The sequence below is a fragment of the Vitis vinifera genome, chromosome 16 (assembly GCF_030704535.1).
Source record: "Vitis vinifera cultivar Pinot Noir 40024 chromosome 16, ASM3070453v1".
NCBI lineage: Eukaryota > Viridiplantae > Streptophyta > Magnoliopsida > Vitales > Vitaceae > Vitis > Vitis vinifera.
In genome coordinates this window covers 24,021,270-24,035,908 of record NC_081820.1, presented here as the reverse complement: position 1 = coordinate 24,035,908, position 14,639 = coordinate 24,021,270, and the positions used below count along the sequence as shown (strand labels likewise).

The 14,639-nt window shown below is 32.2% G+C and overlaps 1 protein-coding gene across 9 annotated transcripts; it reads left to right on the top strand.

The window, feature by feature from the left end:
• Positions 1–3,706: 3,706 nt before the first annotated feature.
• LOC104877442 (receptor-like protein EIX2) lies at positions 3,707–11,389 on the top strand. 9 transcript variants are annotated; one of them, XM_019226268.2, is made up of 9 exons: positions 3,707–4,130; positions 4,217–7,164; positions 7,656–8,850; positions 8,943–9,174; positions 9,441–9,727; positions 10,086–10,221; positions 10,354–10,438; positions 10,649–10,767; positions 10,846–11,389. In XM_019226268.2, the coding sequence occupies exons 1-2, from the start codon at positions 3,758–3,760 to the stop codon at positions 7,159–7,161; spliced, it is 3,318 nt and encodes a 1,105-aa protein (XP_019081813.1). In that variant the 5' UTR covers positions 3,707–3,757; the 3' UTR covers positions 7,162–7,164; positions 7,656–8,850; positions 8,943–9,174; positions 9,441–9,727; positions 10,086–10,221; positions 10,354–10,438; positions 10,649–10,767; positions 10,846–11,389. The 9 variants fall into 9 exon arrangements, with proteins under 9 accessions (XP_019081813.1, XP_059589652.1, XP_059589653.1 ...); XM_059733669.1 differs by lacking the exons at positions 10,649–10,767; positions 10,846–11,389 and having other exon boundaries at positions 8,943–9,727; positions 10,086–10,439; XM_059733670.1 differs by lacking the exons at positions 9,441–9,727; positions 10,086–10,221; positions 10,354–10,438; positions 10,649–10,767; positions 10,846–11,389 and having other exon boundaries at positions 4,217–4,412; positions 4,512–7,164; positions 8,943–9,339.
• The last annotated feature ends 3,250 nt before the right edge of the window (positions 11,390–14,639 follow it).

Here is a 14,639-nt window from a genome sequence, read left to right as displayed (position 1 = left end):
TTAAATAGAGCTAAAAAGAAAAATAATAGATAGTTACTCTTGTTTGTATAACATCTTCCACTTAGATCTTGTAATGTCTTAATTCATTGACTTGACTTAAAAAATCTAAGAAATAATGAACCCTTTATCATTGTACTTTGTCTTCAATTCTAATAGATGACTTAAAAATCTATGTTATAATATTTTTTTATTACATCTTAATTTTTCAAGTATAGTAAATAAATCGACTTGGATTTTTAGACTAACTTTTACTAGCTACATACATTTATAATAAGTTGAAATTTTGTTGTAAATATATAATTGTTTCCATCTAAATAAAATATTGGATGGTTTCTTCGTCCTCTTGAATTTTTAAGGATTTATCATTGGATGATTATATGCTACTTCATGTTAAGAAATTCAAAGGAGATGCAACTTTATTCTCTTTAATAGGATTTTATTTTATTTTCAAAATCACATTTATTTACCTTAATTATGAATGTAAAAACTTTTTCTAGCTTTTAAAATTAGTGCAAATCTTTTACACATTTTGTTAATAACATGGATTCGATCCTAAAAATCAACATATAAACATGACACCACAAAATACGGCCAAATTTTCATAGTCTTTATCATCAACATATATTTTGACAAAGGAAAGAGTAAAAAATTATAATATTTCAACTTTAATTAAGCCAAATAAATCTACATTCTAATAGTTAAACAAACTAGGAAAAAAAAGAAGAAAAAAAAACAAGATCTCAATTTAATTTCCAACAAAGATATAACTTTAGTCACAACACTTTATTATTATTAATATTTTTTTTATATGCAATAGTAGTTCTAGTTATCATACATTGCAAAACCCAATACTCATCATGTTTTTTAAAATTTTGGTTACTTGTAAAAGTATTTGAGACTTTTAGTAATGTCATATTTTTATCACTATAACTAAGAAATTTTTTTAATTCAAAAAATGAGCTAAAAGTACTTTGCAAAACATTAAAATTTTTATATTATTTTTTATAGTTTAAATGTGAGTGTTGTGTACTAGCCGATTTGTATATTTACTATATAACCTAGGATAACCAATCAAGCCATTACCATACAACATTGTATGCTTGATGCAATCAATTCATCCTTTATTAAAAAAAAAAAAATCTTATCTCTTTTGGTTAAACTCATATTAATATAAAAAAGAACAAAAATGTATTCACTAGATGATTTTCCTCTTTCTTGTACAACTAGCCATATGGATTTTTGACACAAAGACTTAATGCATGTGGTATTTGAAAAAATGAAGTTAATTAGAACTAGCATCATATGTGATAGAAAATAAAAAGTAATAATCAAAATTTAGTGCTTATTAGAAAATTAAATTCCATAGAGAATTTTTTATTTTTCTCCTAGTTTGTTTAGATATTGATAGATTGACTTTCTAATAAATAAAAATTCTATTAAGATAAATAATGATATGTCTACTTTAAATTTATTAACATGAAGTACATTGTAGGTATCTTAAGTTAGATTTCTTATTGATTAAGGAAAAAGACCATTCAACATTTAGTTGGTAGATGGGAAAAAAATTCTTATTTATTAAAAAATTCAAATTATTCTTTGAATGATAAATCATTGATAAGGGTAGGTAAGGAATTTTCTCTGTATATATAAATTCAAAGTGATTTTGAAAAAATTGGACTAGTGGGCTCCAATCCATATTTATGCTAGCTAAACACAACCGCCCTAGATGAGTTCAATATAGTTGATGACTTAACTCCAATAGACAATACAATAAATTTTTTTGGAGCCCATATTTATGCTAGCTAAAAGCAACCTCTTTAAATGAGTCCAATATCTTGGATGACTTGGCTACAATAGACATTAAATAAATTTTCTTGGACCCTATATTTATGTTAACTAGAAGAAACCTCTTTAAATGGGTCAATATAGTGGATGCATTACATTAAATTTTCAGGAGCCCATATTTATGTTAGCTAGGTTTCATATTTATGTTAGCTAGAAGAAACCTCTTTAGATGAGTCAATATAGTGGATGCATTACATTAAATTTTTTGGAGCCCATATTTATGCTAGCTAGAAGCAACCTCTTTAGATGGGTCCAATATAGTGGATGACTTAACTCAAATAGATATTATATTAACTATTTTGAGGCCCATATTTATGCTAGCTAAAAAGTAATCTCTCTAGATGGGTCCAATTGTAGATGATCACTTTACTCCAATGGACATTACATTAAATTGTTTTGGAGCCCATATTTATGTTAGTTAGAAGAAACCTCTTTAGATGGGTCAATATAGTGGATGACTTGACTCCAATAGACAATACATTAAATTTTTTGAAGCCCATATTTATGCTAGCTAGAAGCAACCTCTTTAGATGTGTCCAATATAGTGGATGACTTGACTCCAATAGACATTATTTTAAATTTTTTTAGGGTCCATATTTATGCTAGTTAAAAATATCCTCTCTATATGGGTCCAATGATAGATGATCACTTTACTCCGATGGACATTACATTAAATTTTTTTGGAGCCCATATTTATGCTAGCTAACAGTAACCTCTCTAAATGAGTTCAATATAGCATATGACTTAACTCTAATTGATATTACGTTAAATTCTTTTATCAATATATAATGGCCATGCCACTTAACCACCACTTTTATAATAACAATAACAATAACAATAATAATAACAATAATAATAACAATAATAATCAATAATATTATCCTTGCTAAGACTAGACTTGACATTATGTAAAATACAAAATAAAGACTCAAATTCAATTGTCTTGCTAGGACATGGTGCAACTTCTCTTGATAGGACTTGGTGTGAATGGAAAATCATTAAAAACACTTGGAAAGTTGACAAGTATCAATGTCTTGGAAGACTTCTACTTCAATACATGTTTCTTTTCAAAAGATGAATTAATACCAATATCTAAGAAATTTCTTAGATATAAATTTCAAAGTGCCTAGGCAATTGGCTATAGTATTTTCTTTAACAAATGCAACCCTAGCCGGCCCATATACCCTTAAATACCCCATATACCCTATATACTCTTAAGCAGAGACCTATTCTTGGTTCTAAAAGTATCTTTGTACTTTATATATTCCTTTTTATTAATTTATATTTTTTTTCTCTTTTTTTGCATTATATAAAAATTAGATAAATTTTACTCATTGAACTAAATACACTTAACTATTATTAATTTAAATTTTCGTGCAAAACTTCCCTTATTTTTAATAAAGTGGAAGTGTATGAAAATAATAAATAATAAGGATAAGAGAAGTATTTGATGAATTCTCAAATTAAGGGTAACTAGGTGTATTTGGTCCAAACTTTAGGGGAGGTTAGTGAAATTAAACTTATAACAACTTCTCTAATTTTAATTTTTAAATGAATATTAAAATAATTTTTTTAGAACTTTATTTTTTTTCTAATGATAAAAATAACAATGTAAACAAAATATTTACTCAAAATATTATGTACACAAAAATAAAAATAGTACTTTTATAAACTTAAAAATAATATATATTTGTTTTTCTTTTTAATATTTTTAGTCATGATCGATCGAGTAAACGTTACCCATATCTGTCAAAAAGAAGGAACATTAGTCGATGGCTTTTCTTTCCTTTTGGGCCCCATGCTCCACGTGTTGCTGGAATAGTATAAAAGTCGATGGCTAGTTTGCTCAGAAACCAAAATCCAAAACTTGCTAATCCTTGTTATTCCACAGTATTGTTGGTTTGTGTTGAAGATGGGTGGAAGGCCCTTTCAACGTTTTCTTGGCTTTTTCCTGCTTTTGCTGTGTTTCAAAGCTGGGTTGGGATCCAGTTTGATGGTGGGTGATGCTAAAGTTGGGTGCACAGAGAGGGAGAGACAGGCTCTCCTTCACTTCAAACAAGGCCTTGTCCATGACTATAGAGTTCTTTCTTCATGGGGGAATGAGGAAGACAAAAGAGATTGTTGCAAATGGAGAGGAGTGGAGTGTAACAACCAGACGGGTCATGTGATCAGCCTTGATCTTCATGGAACGGATTTTGTCCGATATTTGGGAGGTAAGATTGACCCTTCACTGGCAGAGTTGCAGCACTTGAAGCATTTGAACCTTAGCTTCAACCGGTTTGAAGGTAATTATATACCTTGTGACAATTCATCAGTTTGTCCCAGCAGAATAAAAAATCTCAATTAATTCTCTCTTTTCCCAATTTTACAGGAGTTCTTCCCACTCAACTCGGAAATCTTTCCAACTTGCAATCCCTTGATCTCGCCTATAATTTGGGAATGACCTGTGGAAACCTTGACTGGCTTTCTCGTCTTCCTTTGTTAACACACCTTGACTTGAGTGGGGTTGATCTTAGTAAAGCAATCCATTGGCCACAAGCAATTAATAAAATGCCTTCCCTAACTGAGTTATACTTGAGCCATACTCAGCTTCCTTGGATTATTCCAACAATATTCATTTCCCATACTAATTCTTCTACTTCTCTTGCTGTGCTTGATCTCTCCAGGAATGGTCTCACTTCTTCAATATACCCATGGTTGTTCAACTTCAGTAGTAGCCTTCTTCATCTTGACCTCTCTTATAACCATCTAAATGGTTCATTTCCGGATGCATTTACGAACATGGTTTTTCTGGAATCTTTTGTTCTCTCTCGGAATGAACTTGAAGGTGAGATTCCGAAGTTCTTTAGTGTCAGTTTCGTTCATTTGGATCTTTCTGGGAACCAGCTACATGGTTTAATTCCAGATGCTTTTGGAAACATGACTATTCTCGCATATCTTGATCTCTCCTCCAATCAACTTAAAGGTGAGATTCCGAAATCCTTGAGTACCAGCGTTGTTCATTTGGACCTTTCTTGGAACTTGCTGCATGGTTCAATTCCAGATGCTTTTGGAAACATGACTACTCTGGCATATCTTGATCTCTCTTCCAATCACCTTGAAGGTGAGATTCCGAAATCCTTGAGTACCAGCTTTGTTCATTTGGATCTTTCTTGGAACCAGCTGCATGGTTCGATTCTTGATGCTTTTGGAAACATGACTACTCTGGCATATCTAGATCTCTCTTCGAATCAACTCGAAGGTGAGATTCCGAAATCCTTGAGTACCAGCTTTGTTCATCTTGGCCTCTCTTATAATCATCTCCAGGGTTCAATTCCGGATGCTTTTGGAAACATGACTGCTCTGGCATATCTTCATCTCTCTTGGAATCAACTTGAAGGTGAGATTCCAAAATCCTTGAGAGATTTATGTAATTTACAGACATTATTCTTGACTAGCAACAATCTCACTGGACTGCTGGAAAAAGATTTTCTGGCCTGCTCTAATAACACATTAGAGGGTTTAGATTTATCTCATAATCAACTCAGAGGGTCATGTCCTCATCTTTTTGGATTTTCACAGTCGAGAGAGTTAAGTCTTGGATTCAATCAACTAAATGGAACTTTACCTGAAAGTATTGGACAACTAGCTCAAGTTGAAGTGTTGTCCATTCCTTCAAATTCATTGCAAGGTACTGTGTCGGCAAATCACCTTTTTGGTCTCTCCAAACTGTTTTACTTGGACTTATCTTTCAACTCCCTTACATTCAACATAAGTCTTGAGCAAGTTCCCCAGTTTCAAGCCCTATATATAATGTTGCCCTCTTGCAAATTAGGCCCACGTTTTCCTAATTGGCTACACACTCAAAAAGGTCTGCTAGATCTTGATATCTCTGCTTCTGGAATTTCAGATGTCATTCCCAATTGGTTTTGGAATTTAACTTCACATTTAGCATGGTTAAACATTTCCAACAATCACATCTCAGGCACTTTGCCCAATTTACAAGTAACATCTTATTTGAGAATGGATATGAGTTCAAATTGCTTGGAAGGCTCAATACCACAATCTGTTTTCAACGCTGGATGGTTGGTTCTCTCCAAGAACTTGTTTTCAGGGTCAATTTCTTTATCATGCAGGACAACTAATCAGTCTAGTCGGGGTTTGTCTCATCTTGACCTCTCAAATAATCGATTGTCAGGAGAACTACCCAATTGTTGGGGCCAGTGGAAAGATTTAATTGTTCTTAATTTGGCAAATAATAATTTTTCTGGGAAAATTAAAAATTCAGTTGGCTTGTTACACCAGATTCAAACATTGCATTTACGCAACAATAGTTTAATTGGAGCATTGCCTTTGTCCTTAAAGAACTGCAAAGATTTGCATCTTGTAGATTTTGGAAGAAATAAATTATCCGGAAACGTACCTGCATGGATGGGAAGCCTATCAAGTTTGATTGTTCTCAACCTAAGATCCAATGAATTTAATGGAAACATACCTTTAAATCTATGTCAACTAAAAAAGATTCAAATGTTGGACCTCTCAAGCAACAATCTATTTGGTACCATACCAAAATGTCTCAACGATTTAATTGCTTTAACTCAGAAAGGGAGTTTGGTCATTGCTTATAACGAAAGACAGTTTCATTCAGGTTGGGATTTCTCCTATATTGATGATACATTGATTCAATGGAAAGGAAAAGAGTTAGAGTACAAGAAAACTCTTGGGCTTATAAGGAGCATTGATTTTTCAAACAACAAATTAATCGGAGAAATTCCTGTAGAGGTAACCGATTTGGTAGAATTGGTGTCATTGAACTTATCAAGAAACAATTTGACTGGATCTATTCCTTCTATGATTGGTCAATTGAAATCATTGGATTTTCTTGATCTATCTCAAAACCAGCTTCATGGTAGAATTCCTGCTAGTCTTTCTCAAATAGCCGATCTAAGTGTTTTAGACCTATCAAATAACAACTTATCAGGCAAAATTCCATCAGGCACTCAATTACAAAGCTTTAGTGCCTCCACATACCAAGGAAATCCTAGACTTTGTGGGCCTCCACTCTTGAAGAAGTGTCTAGGAGATGAAACTAAGGAAGCCTCCTTCATTGATCCAAGTAACAGAGACAACATTCAAGATGACGCAAATAAGATATGGTTTTCTGGAAGTATTGTTCTTGGATTCATCATCGGATTTTGGGGAGTTTGTGGCACTTTACTACTCAATAGTTCATGGAGACATGCCTATTTCCAGTTCTTGAACAAGATAAAAGATCGGTTGTACATGACAACAACAACAATAACTATGAATAGACTACGGAGGAGTTTCCAAAGTTAAATGGTAAGACTTCTCAAATACTCTCCTTGGTTTTTTTAATAAAATGTATTAGATTAGTAGTCACTTTTTATTATTTCTCAAAACCACCCTCTTCTATTAATTAACATATTTTCCACAATATATAGAGATAAAATAAGATTTTGCAAATACAAATATCATTCTTTTGTTGGATTAAAGGTAAAATTTAACTATAACTAAGGAAGCCTAGAAGATTTTATTATACTAGTTGTAACAACACCGCTTTTTTAGCTCTCATTGTGTATAGATTAATGTTGTGGCTTGAGAATCATAGTTGAAGAATTATAATTATCACTATTTTCTCCTATCTTGCTTATGCTTATATTTTTGGCTTCACTTGTTTTTAGGAATATTCAAGGTTTAATTGTAAATAACATGCTAAGGACTTCCCTTCATATTAATGAAGAAAAGTTACTCTACAACTATTGAAGACAATTTTTCAAATTGATGAATATTATTTCATCTTTGGCTTGCAGAACTTCAATTGGGTTGCATTTCAAGGATTAGTGGGTGATATATGCTTGTGAGTAATGGATTTATATAGTATGGGACAATTTGAATGTAAGAGTATTTGTGTCTATTTAGTTTGTCATCTTATAAGTAACTTTGGCATGTATTAAGTTAATTTCTTATGTTATATTCTGCGTCAAGCCTTTTAAACATATTAATTCCTCCATATCATATGTAAGGCTTGGTATTTTGGTGCTCCATAATTGATTTAGTATTTTGTGTTTTGGTTTGTTATTCCCTTCATAGAATCAAATATATTAGAGAAAGATATCAAGTTCTTTGTGGTGCATTTGTCGAAAATACTTAGCATTAGAAAAATATTTTCTTTTGATAAAAAACAAAGTTTATTTTTCCTGTGGTGCCATGCTACAACATAAAGCCATAGCATGAAATGTGATATGGTAAGATTAAGAACAGAAATAGAACACTCTGTTTTTTTGGTGCCCAAGCATGGAAGCTACTGTAATACAACGAGACAGCTGGTTAGAAGAAAACAAAATTTAAAATAGAGTTTTGATGACCAATTGTGAAACAAAATGCAGATAATCGGAAATTTGAAATGAATTACCTGATGTTTGGTTTTTCGAAAAAATTGGGAAAGCGTAACGAAAATGCTGGCATTATTATATTTTTTCGGTTATCAAGAAATGAATGATTGTATTTGCATTTTTTTTGTGGGGAATCAAAAAGTTGACATGACATAATATGGGTGTAGGTATGAGATCCTTGTTGGATCTTTCAAATTTTCTAGTAATATTTATACAAAGGAAAAAAAAGAGTTAGCTAAAAAGTGAATTTTTGTAAAAATATTTAACGATCAGAAGAAAAAACATGGATTAGAGGGGGAAAATTGGAGCTTTTAATTGAATGTTTTTGCTTATAATTTATTTTTAATTGATTTTTCTTTATTATGTCATATCCCAGTACCCAGTTTTTTGGATCTTTAGCCGAGTCTCCTAAACTTTGAGTTGTGAAGAATCAAACACTTACCCGCATCCGACATACACACCTAAGACCCATGAAACATAGGTTTTATCACATTTCATGTCCTTTTTATTCCTTTTTGTTACGATTCATTGAGATCCACAGTGCAGACCAGTGTTCAAACAAGTACGCAAGTGGAACATTACAAAGAAGATCCCAACTTGGTGTTAAATGCTGGTAAGGGATTCTTTATATATACTTCACTACATGTGTGTGCAGGAAGTGTCTAGGATGGGTTTTATTTCTTAATTGTTCTTTCTATACTGCAGCGTAGGTTTTGGTGTTTCTCACAATGGCTATTGAGGCTTCATCCACTGATATTCCACAACAGATAACAGGAGAAAAGAAGCTCTATACTTCATAGGACACAACAGATAATGCTTGCAGAAATGTGTTTTTGGAGCAGCAATCAGATGTGTAAAAGCCTTTATATTTGGGAACACTCCTCATTCATTTTCCTTGTTCAACTCATAATTCTAACGGAGATGACTACATATTGAGGTTTGATCAGTTCTAGAAAGGTGACTGGTTATCATAAAACATTAACATGCTCATTCAGAAAACGAACATTTACCAACCATTCTTGAACACAATACTAATGTAATTAGCATGATGTAATTGTGCATGCTAATTGTTCATGCGGTTGAATTCTGCACCATTTTCTTATGGTCCAGGGCTTACGTTTCTGTTCATTTTTTATTTTAGGTGCTTTGTATCATTGTTTTGTTTATATGCTTTGGTTTTATAACTAATCCTATGCCACACAGCCAAGCGTTCACAGAGGACGACTGGAAATTGGTCCAGCTTGTGCTTACTTTGCTTCGGAACATTTTAGCTATTCAAGACATCCCATTGCAGCACAAGGCTGGGGAGAGCATGCCAGTCAAATTTTCTCCCCGAGAGACTGATTCCATGAGAGTTGATATTCCCAGAATGTTGGTGTTCTTGCAACTATCTCTGTCAAGACAACCTGCTTTTATTGGAAATTTTCCATTACATGTTTATGGGTCAAGAGCTAGAGTTGCTTGGTGAAGCACATCTAAATCACTCCAAGGTTGGTTCATTTTATCTCTTTTTTTTTTTTTTTTTTCTACCTGGTGACAATAGAAGCATGCACCTCAGGGGGGAAAAAAATTGAACAAAAAAAAAAAGGAGAGAAAAACTTTGTAGACTGTTGAGCTTGGAATGCCTATTGGACAATATCTCTGTAGCTGATTTAATGGGTAATCAGTTTTATTTTATTTTATTTCTTCCTTCTCAAGTCCCTAGACTGTTGAGCTTCATCACATCTGCTTCTTCTCAGTTGGGTTTGATTTTTATTTTCACAAGTTATTTAAAGGGTTGAAAACAACCATACTAAATGGAAATGGAAAGTGTGTTATAATATATTTATAACATTTCTGTTTGTCAAGTGGATGGGACAGCAAAGCTTCACATGATAGTCTCAAGTCCATTATGGAAGAGGATGAAGAAAAAGAAAAACATTCCAGGCCACGCAAGTTGAGTTGTTCTTTGTATTTCTGTGGAGCTTGTACTCAGGTTACAATGGTATATGGTTAACTATTCCTGATGCTTCTGCTGGTTTTTATCTTGAATTCTAGTAGCTTTACCGGTTCTTTCCAACCGGATGGTTCCAAAGAATTTTTCATATCCTCAGTTTTATGGTTATGATTATTGTAGACTTCTCCTTAAAATTGTGAGCCAACTTATGGAGTAAATAGGCTCGGAGGTTGCAATCTTTTCACAAAGCATAATTATCTCTAAGGTGAGAAAAGTCATAATTGCATATTTCATTTATTTTTTATTTGTTTGGTCCTGCTATTTGGAATGTAAGTATGTATGGATTGTTATCCCATGAATTCATGGTTACAACAATGTGTTAAAAAGCTGTTCACATTGGCTTGAATGGCAACCATCTTTTTGTTTTCCTTTTGCTTTCCACTGTTATCTCACTTGGTCCATCTTTTCGATATAGGAAAACTAGCTAGGAGACTCCTTCCAAAATGGGATAGGAAGCATTCAACCACTTCGAATGAGGGGGTTAGTTATTGATGATCCCTATGGCAATGTTGTTACTAAAGATGTCACCAACAGGTACTTACAAAATTTATTATTTTAAATCCCTTAATGCTGGTAACATAATAACTTACAAATTTTTTTGTTTATCTTCAGAATGCTGAAAATATCATTTAGACAATTCTGAAAGTGGAAACTCATTATTGAAGCTGGTTTTTTCGTTTATGGGGGCTAGCCTCTGACCTTTGGTTCTTATGGATAGACACACCCAATCTAGTGAGGTGGAAGCTACAGGAATCAAAGACAAAGTTGCTTTCAAGCATGTCAGTTTGGATGGCAATTCAGAAGATGAAATTATTGCCTTTAGCAGTGGAAAACAGTTGAGGGTTGCAGCTGCCAACTATATGAATAACTCACTACATCAGCAATTAGCTGACGAATTGGCTGATTTAGGGGGTGATGCAGCTTCCATTGTATTACCAATAAATTCTATAACTAGAAGAAAGTTGAGGATGATAAGTTAGGTAATTGGTTAGGTTTGTAAATTCATTTTTGTCATCTATAAATAGGATTTATTCATCCTCAAGATTCTATAAACTAAAGATCCTAATAGTAATGCATTTTTTTTTCCTGAGAATTGCATGGGATATTAGTCTTAACTCTTGGAGAATATCCTAAAACGAATATGATTATTACTCTACTAATGGCAGTAGTGATGACAACACATTCAAGATGTAAATAACCTTTAACTCTATGTTAACATTGTTGTTGAATTCATTGTAGGATTTTAGGAAGTTTGTGATACTTTTAACAATCATGGAGATATGTAAAAAGATCTACATGAAAACACCAGTAAAAATGGCTAGAATGTGACGGACTTGCTAAAGCTAAGTGAATATTTTGTTGTTGTGAAATTAGAAGTTTCTCTTTTTAAAGTAGCAGGTCAACTTTTACTTTTATACTTTCTACATTTAAAATGTTGCTCCAATTTTCTATGCACTCAACTAATTGAAGAAGCTTTTTGAAATTAATGAAAATATTGTCATGTTATTTCTCTCATATATAGAACTTCAGCTTTTCTTAGAATTGTTCTCTTATAAAAGCCCTAAGGTTTATTAAGAAATTTTTTTGTGCTTTAATAGAAAATTGTTTTTTAATTTAAAAACTCTACTTGGTCATTTTTTTTTTTTTGAAAATAGGTTTTAAAAACAAATTAGTTTTTAGAAAAAAAAAATTGAGGTGTTTTTAACAGATTTTTGCAAAGTGGTCCAATAAACAACTAAAAATATAAAGAATACTTTGAAAACTTTTGCATTGTATATAAGTGCGTGTCACCTTCATGGAATGAGATGAGAAAACTATTTTCCATGTTTTAGTTTTGTAACAAAAATTTGTTTTTGAAAACAATCAAAACCTATTTTTAAAAACTATATATTCTCAACTTTTTATTTTTTAAACATTGCCAAAGAACCTTCAGTCACTTAATTTTTTTATTTTTTAAAACTTTTAATCTTTGAGTGACTTTGGCATGTATTAAATTTCTTATTTCATTTTATGATCATCCTAATTTAAGCTACTTGATTAATAGGTTATCTTGTTTTGTTGGTTCTATCCGCTATGATGTTAAAATGCCTCAATTCATCGACTTACTAGAAAAACTAAGAAATAATGCATATTTTATTATTATACTTTGATGTTGGAACTAAAAATACATGATATAAGAGGTCTTTTTTTTTCTCTAGTCAAGTCACTAAATCAACTTGGAAATTTTTTCTTTCCTTAGACCAACTTCTACGGTCACTTTTGCTAGTTATTTTCAAATTATAATCATAAGTTGGAAATTCACCATGAACAACTGTTTCCACCTAACTAAATATTTTCTTCTTTCTTTGAATTTTTAAGTACAAACTACTTTACATTAAAAACTCAAAGAGGGAGTCTTCAAAGTGGGAGTCACTCTATTTTCTCAAGTAAAATTTTTTATTTTATTTTAAAATACTACATTTATTTACTTTATGATTATGGAAACTTTTTATTTTAAAATATGTACCAATACCTTTTGTATCATGTTAATATCATCAATCATTCCAAAAATAATGACTCTATATTTCTCAAATAATATCAAAATAAGAACATGACACTACAAACCTTGGCCAAGAATTTTCATCATCATTATCATTAAAAAATTTATACATTAATATATTTGGAAGAAGCAATGAATAAAAAACTACAATTTTTGAACTTTAATTGAGAAAAGTTAACTTAAAATGTTTAATCAAAGTAGGAGAGAGAAAAGAAAAACACCTCAATTTTAATCTTCAACAAACATATAACTGTAGACCCTCCATTTTGTCTTTCTAGTACATGTCCTATTATGTGTTCATTTGGTGCTATACAACAATTCTCTGATGGCCTATTATTACTCATGTAACTTATCTTTTATGAGCCACCTTGGAGACTTTGATTGAACGACTTATCTAACCCCATTGTGACTCTTAACAACCTTAATTTAGACTTAGGTTTTTCCTTCAAGTTTAGATTAGGCTTCACTGAGGTGCACTTTAGGTTAGACTCATTTAGGCTCACCCAAGCCCACTTAGATTTATCTAAGACCACTAAGTTCGCCCTAGGTCACTTAGGCACTTTTTTAACTCACTTTCTTGTATGGTTGCATGGCCCACATAATTTGTACAACCTGCATGTGTTTGATCTATTTATTTATATATTCACACATTTACCTATCCTTTAAAAAAAAAAAAAATTGCATGGGATTGATAGTTTTGCTTTATATATATATATATATATATATATATATATATATATATGTATGTATTGTTTTGTTTTATTCTATTTTATATATTGCAAGATCTCTAACTTATATTTTATTTTATTTTTATTATTTGTCCAAGGAAATCTCCGTTGTTTATTGACTTCTCACAAAGGCATGTACACGAAAAGAAGGCAAGCAAAAATATTTTTGGAGGGAAGAGATCAACTTGGCTGCATACGTATGGAAGAAAATGATTCTCTAAAGGAAATAGAGGCATTCTGATTTTCAAAAAAATGAAGGGAAATGGAAGAAAAGAAAGTGGATTTTCTTCAACAGATTGAGTTCTTGAAGGCTGATACAAATACACAAAAAAGGAATATTGGAAAGGGGGGAATGAGTGATAAGCAAAAAGGGGGAAAAGAAAGAGGAACCAAGGTTTGGACGAACTTTGGGGGAAGCACACAAGAGCGGGAAATGGGCGATTGTAGCCAAGACTGTCCAGGTACGCTTTTGGTTACTCTCAGTGTTCTTACCCATATTTGATTTCTCCATTTGGTCATTTCTGAATATTCAATATATTGTTGATTGGTGTGGACGGAAAGGGCCACAAATTGTTTTGTTGAGATTGGTTGCTTACTTGTTTGCCCTATTTTGATTTTGATTCCTTTATATGTCGTTGGTGTTTGCTGAAATATGTGACCTCGTGCCTGAATTTGATCAATACTCTGTTTATGTTTAAATCTTATTCCTTATTGTCCCCCTGTCCAGCCCATGGATTAACATGTGAAATGGAGTTGTCTATGTTGATTGATATTTTATGCTCATCATTTCTCTGCGTTTACTATGTTTTCATCTATGTTTTATGTTTCCTTTCTCGTACGATGTTTGAGTCTTTGTGTACTTGGGCATGTTTCGAGGGAACGATAGAAGTGTTGGTATGAGGGATGAGGTGTGCGGCAATCCCAATGTACTCGGTGTGTTTCTGTGGGTTGACGAGGAAGATTGAGTGATTCTTGAATTCATTTAAAGGTGTGGTTTCTTGACAATGTGGAGGTCATCAAGAAGACTTAATGGGACTGATGCAAATGAAAATGGATTCTGAAGACTAAAAAATGATAACCTTTGCTATCTGTTTAGTTTGATAGATTCAATTGCAGTAGACATCGATAATAAGCAGTTT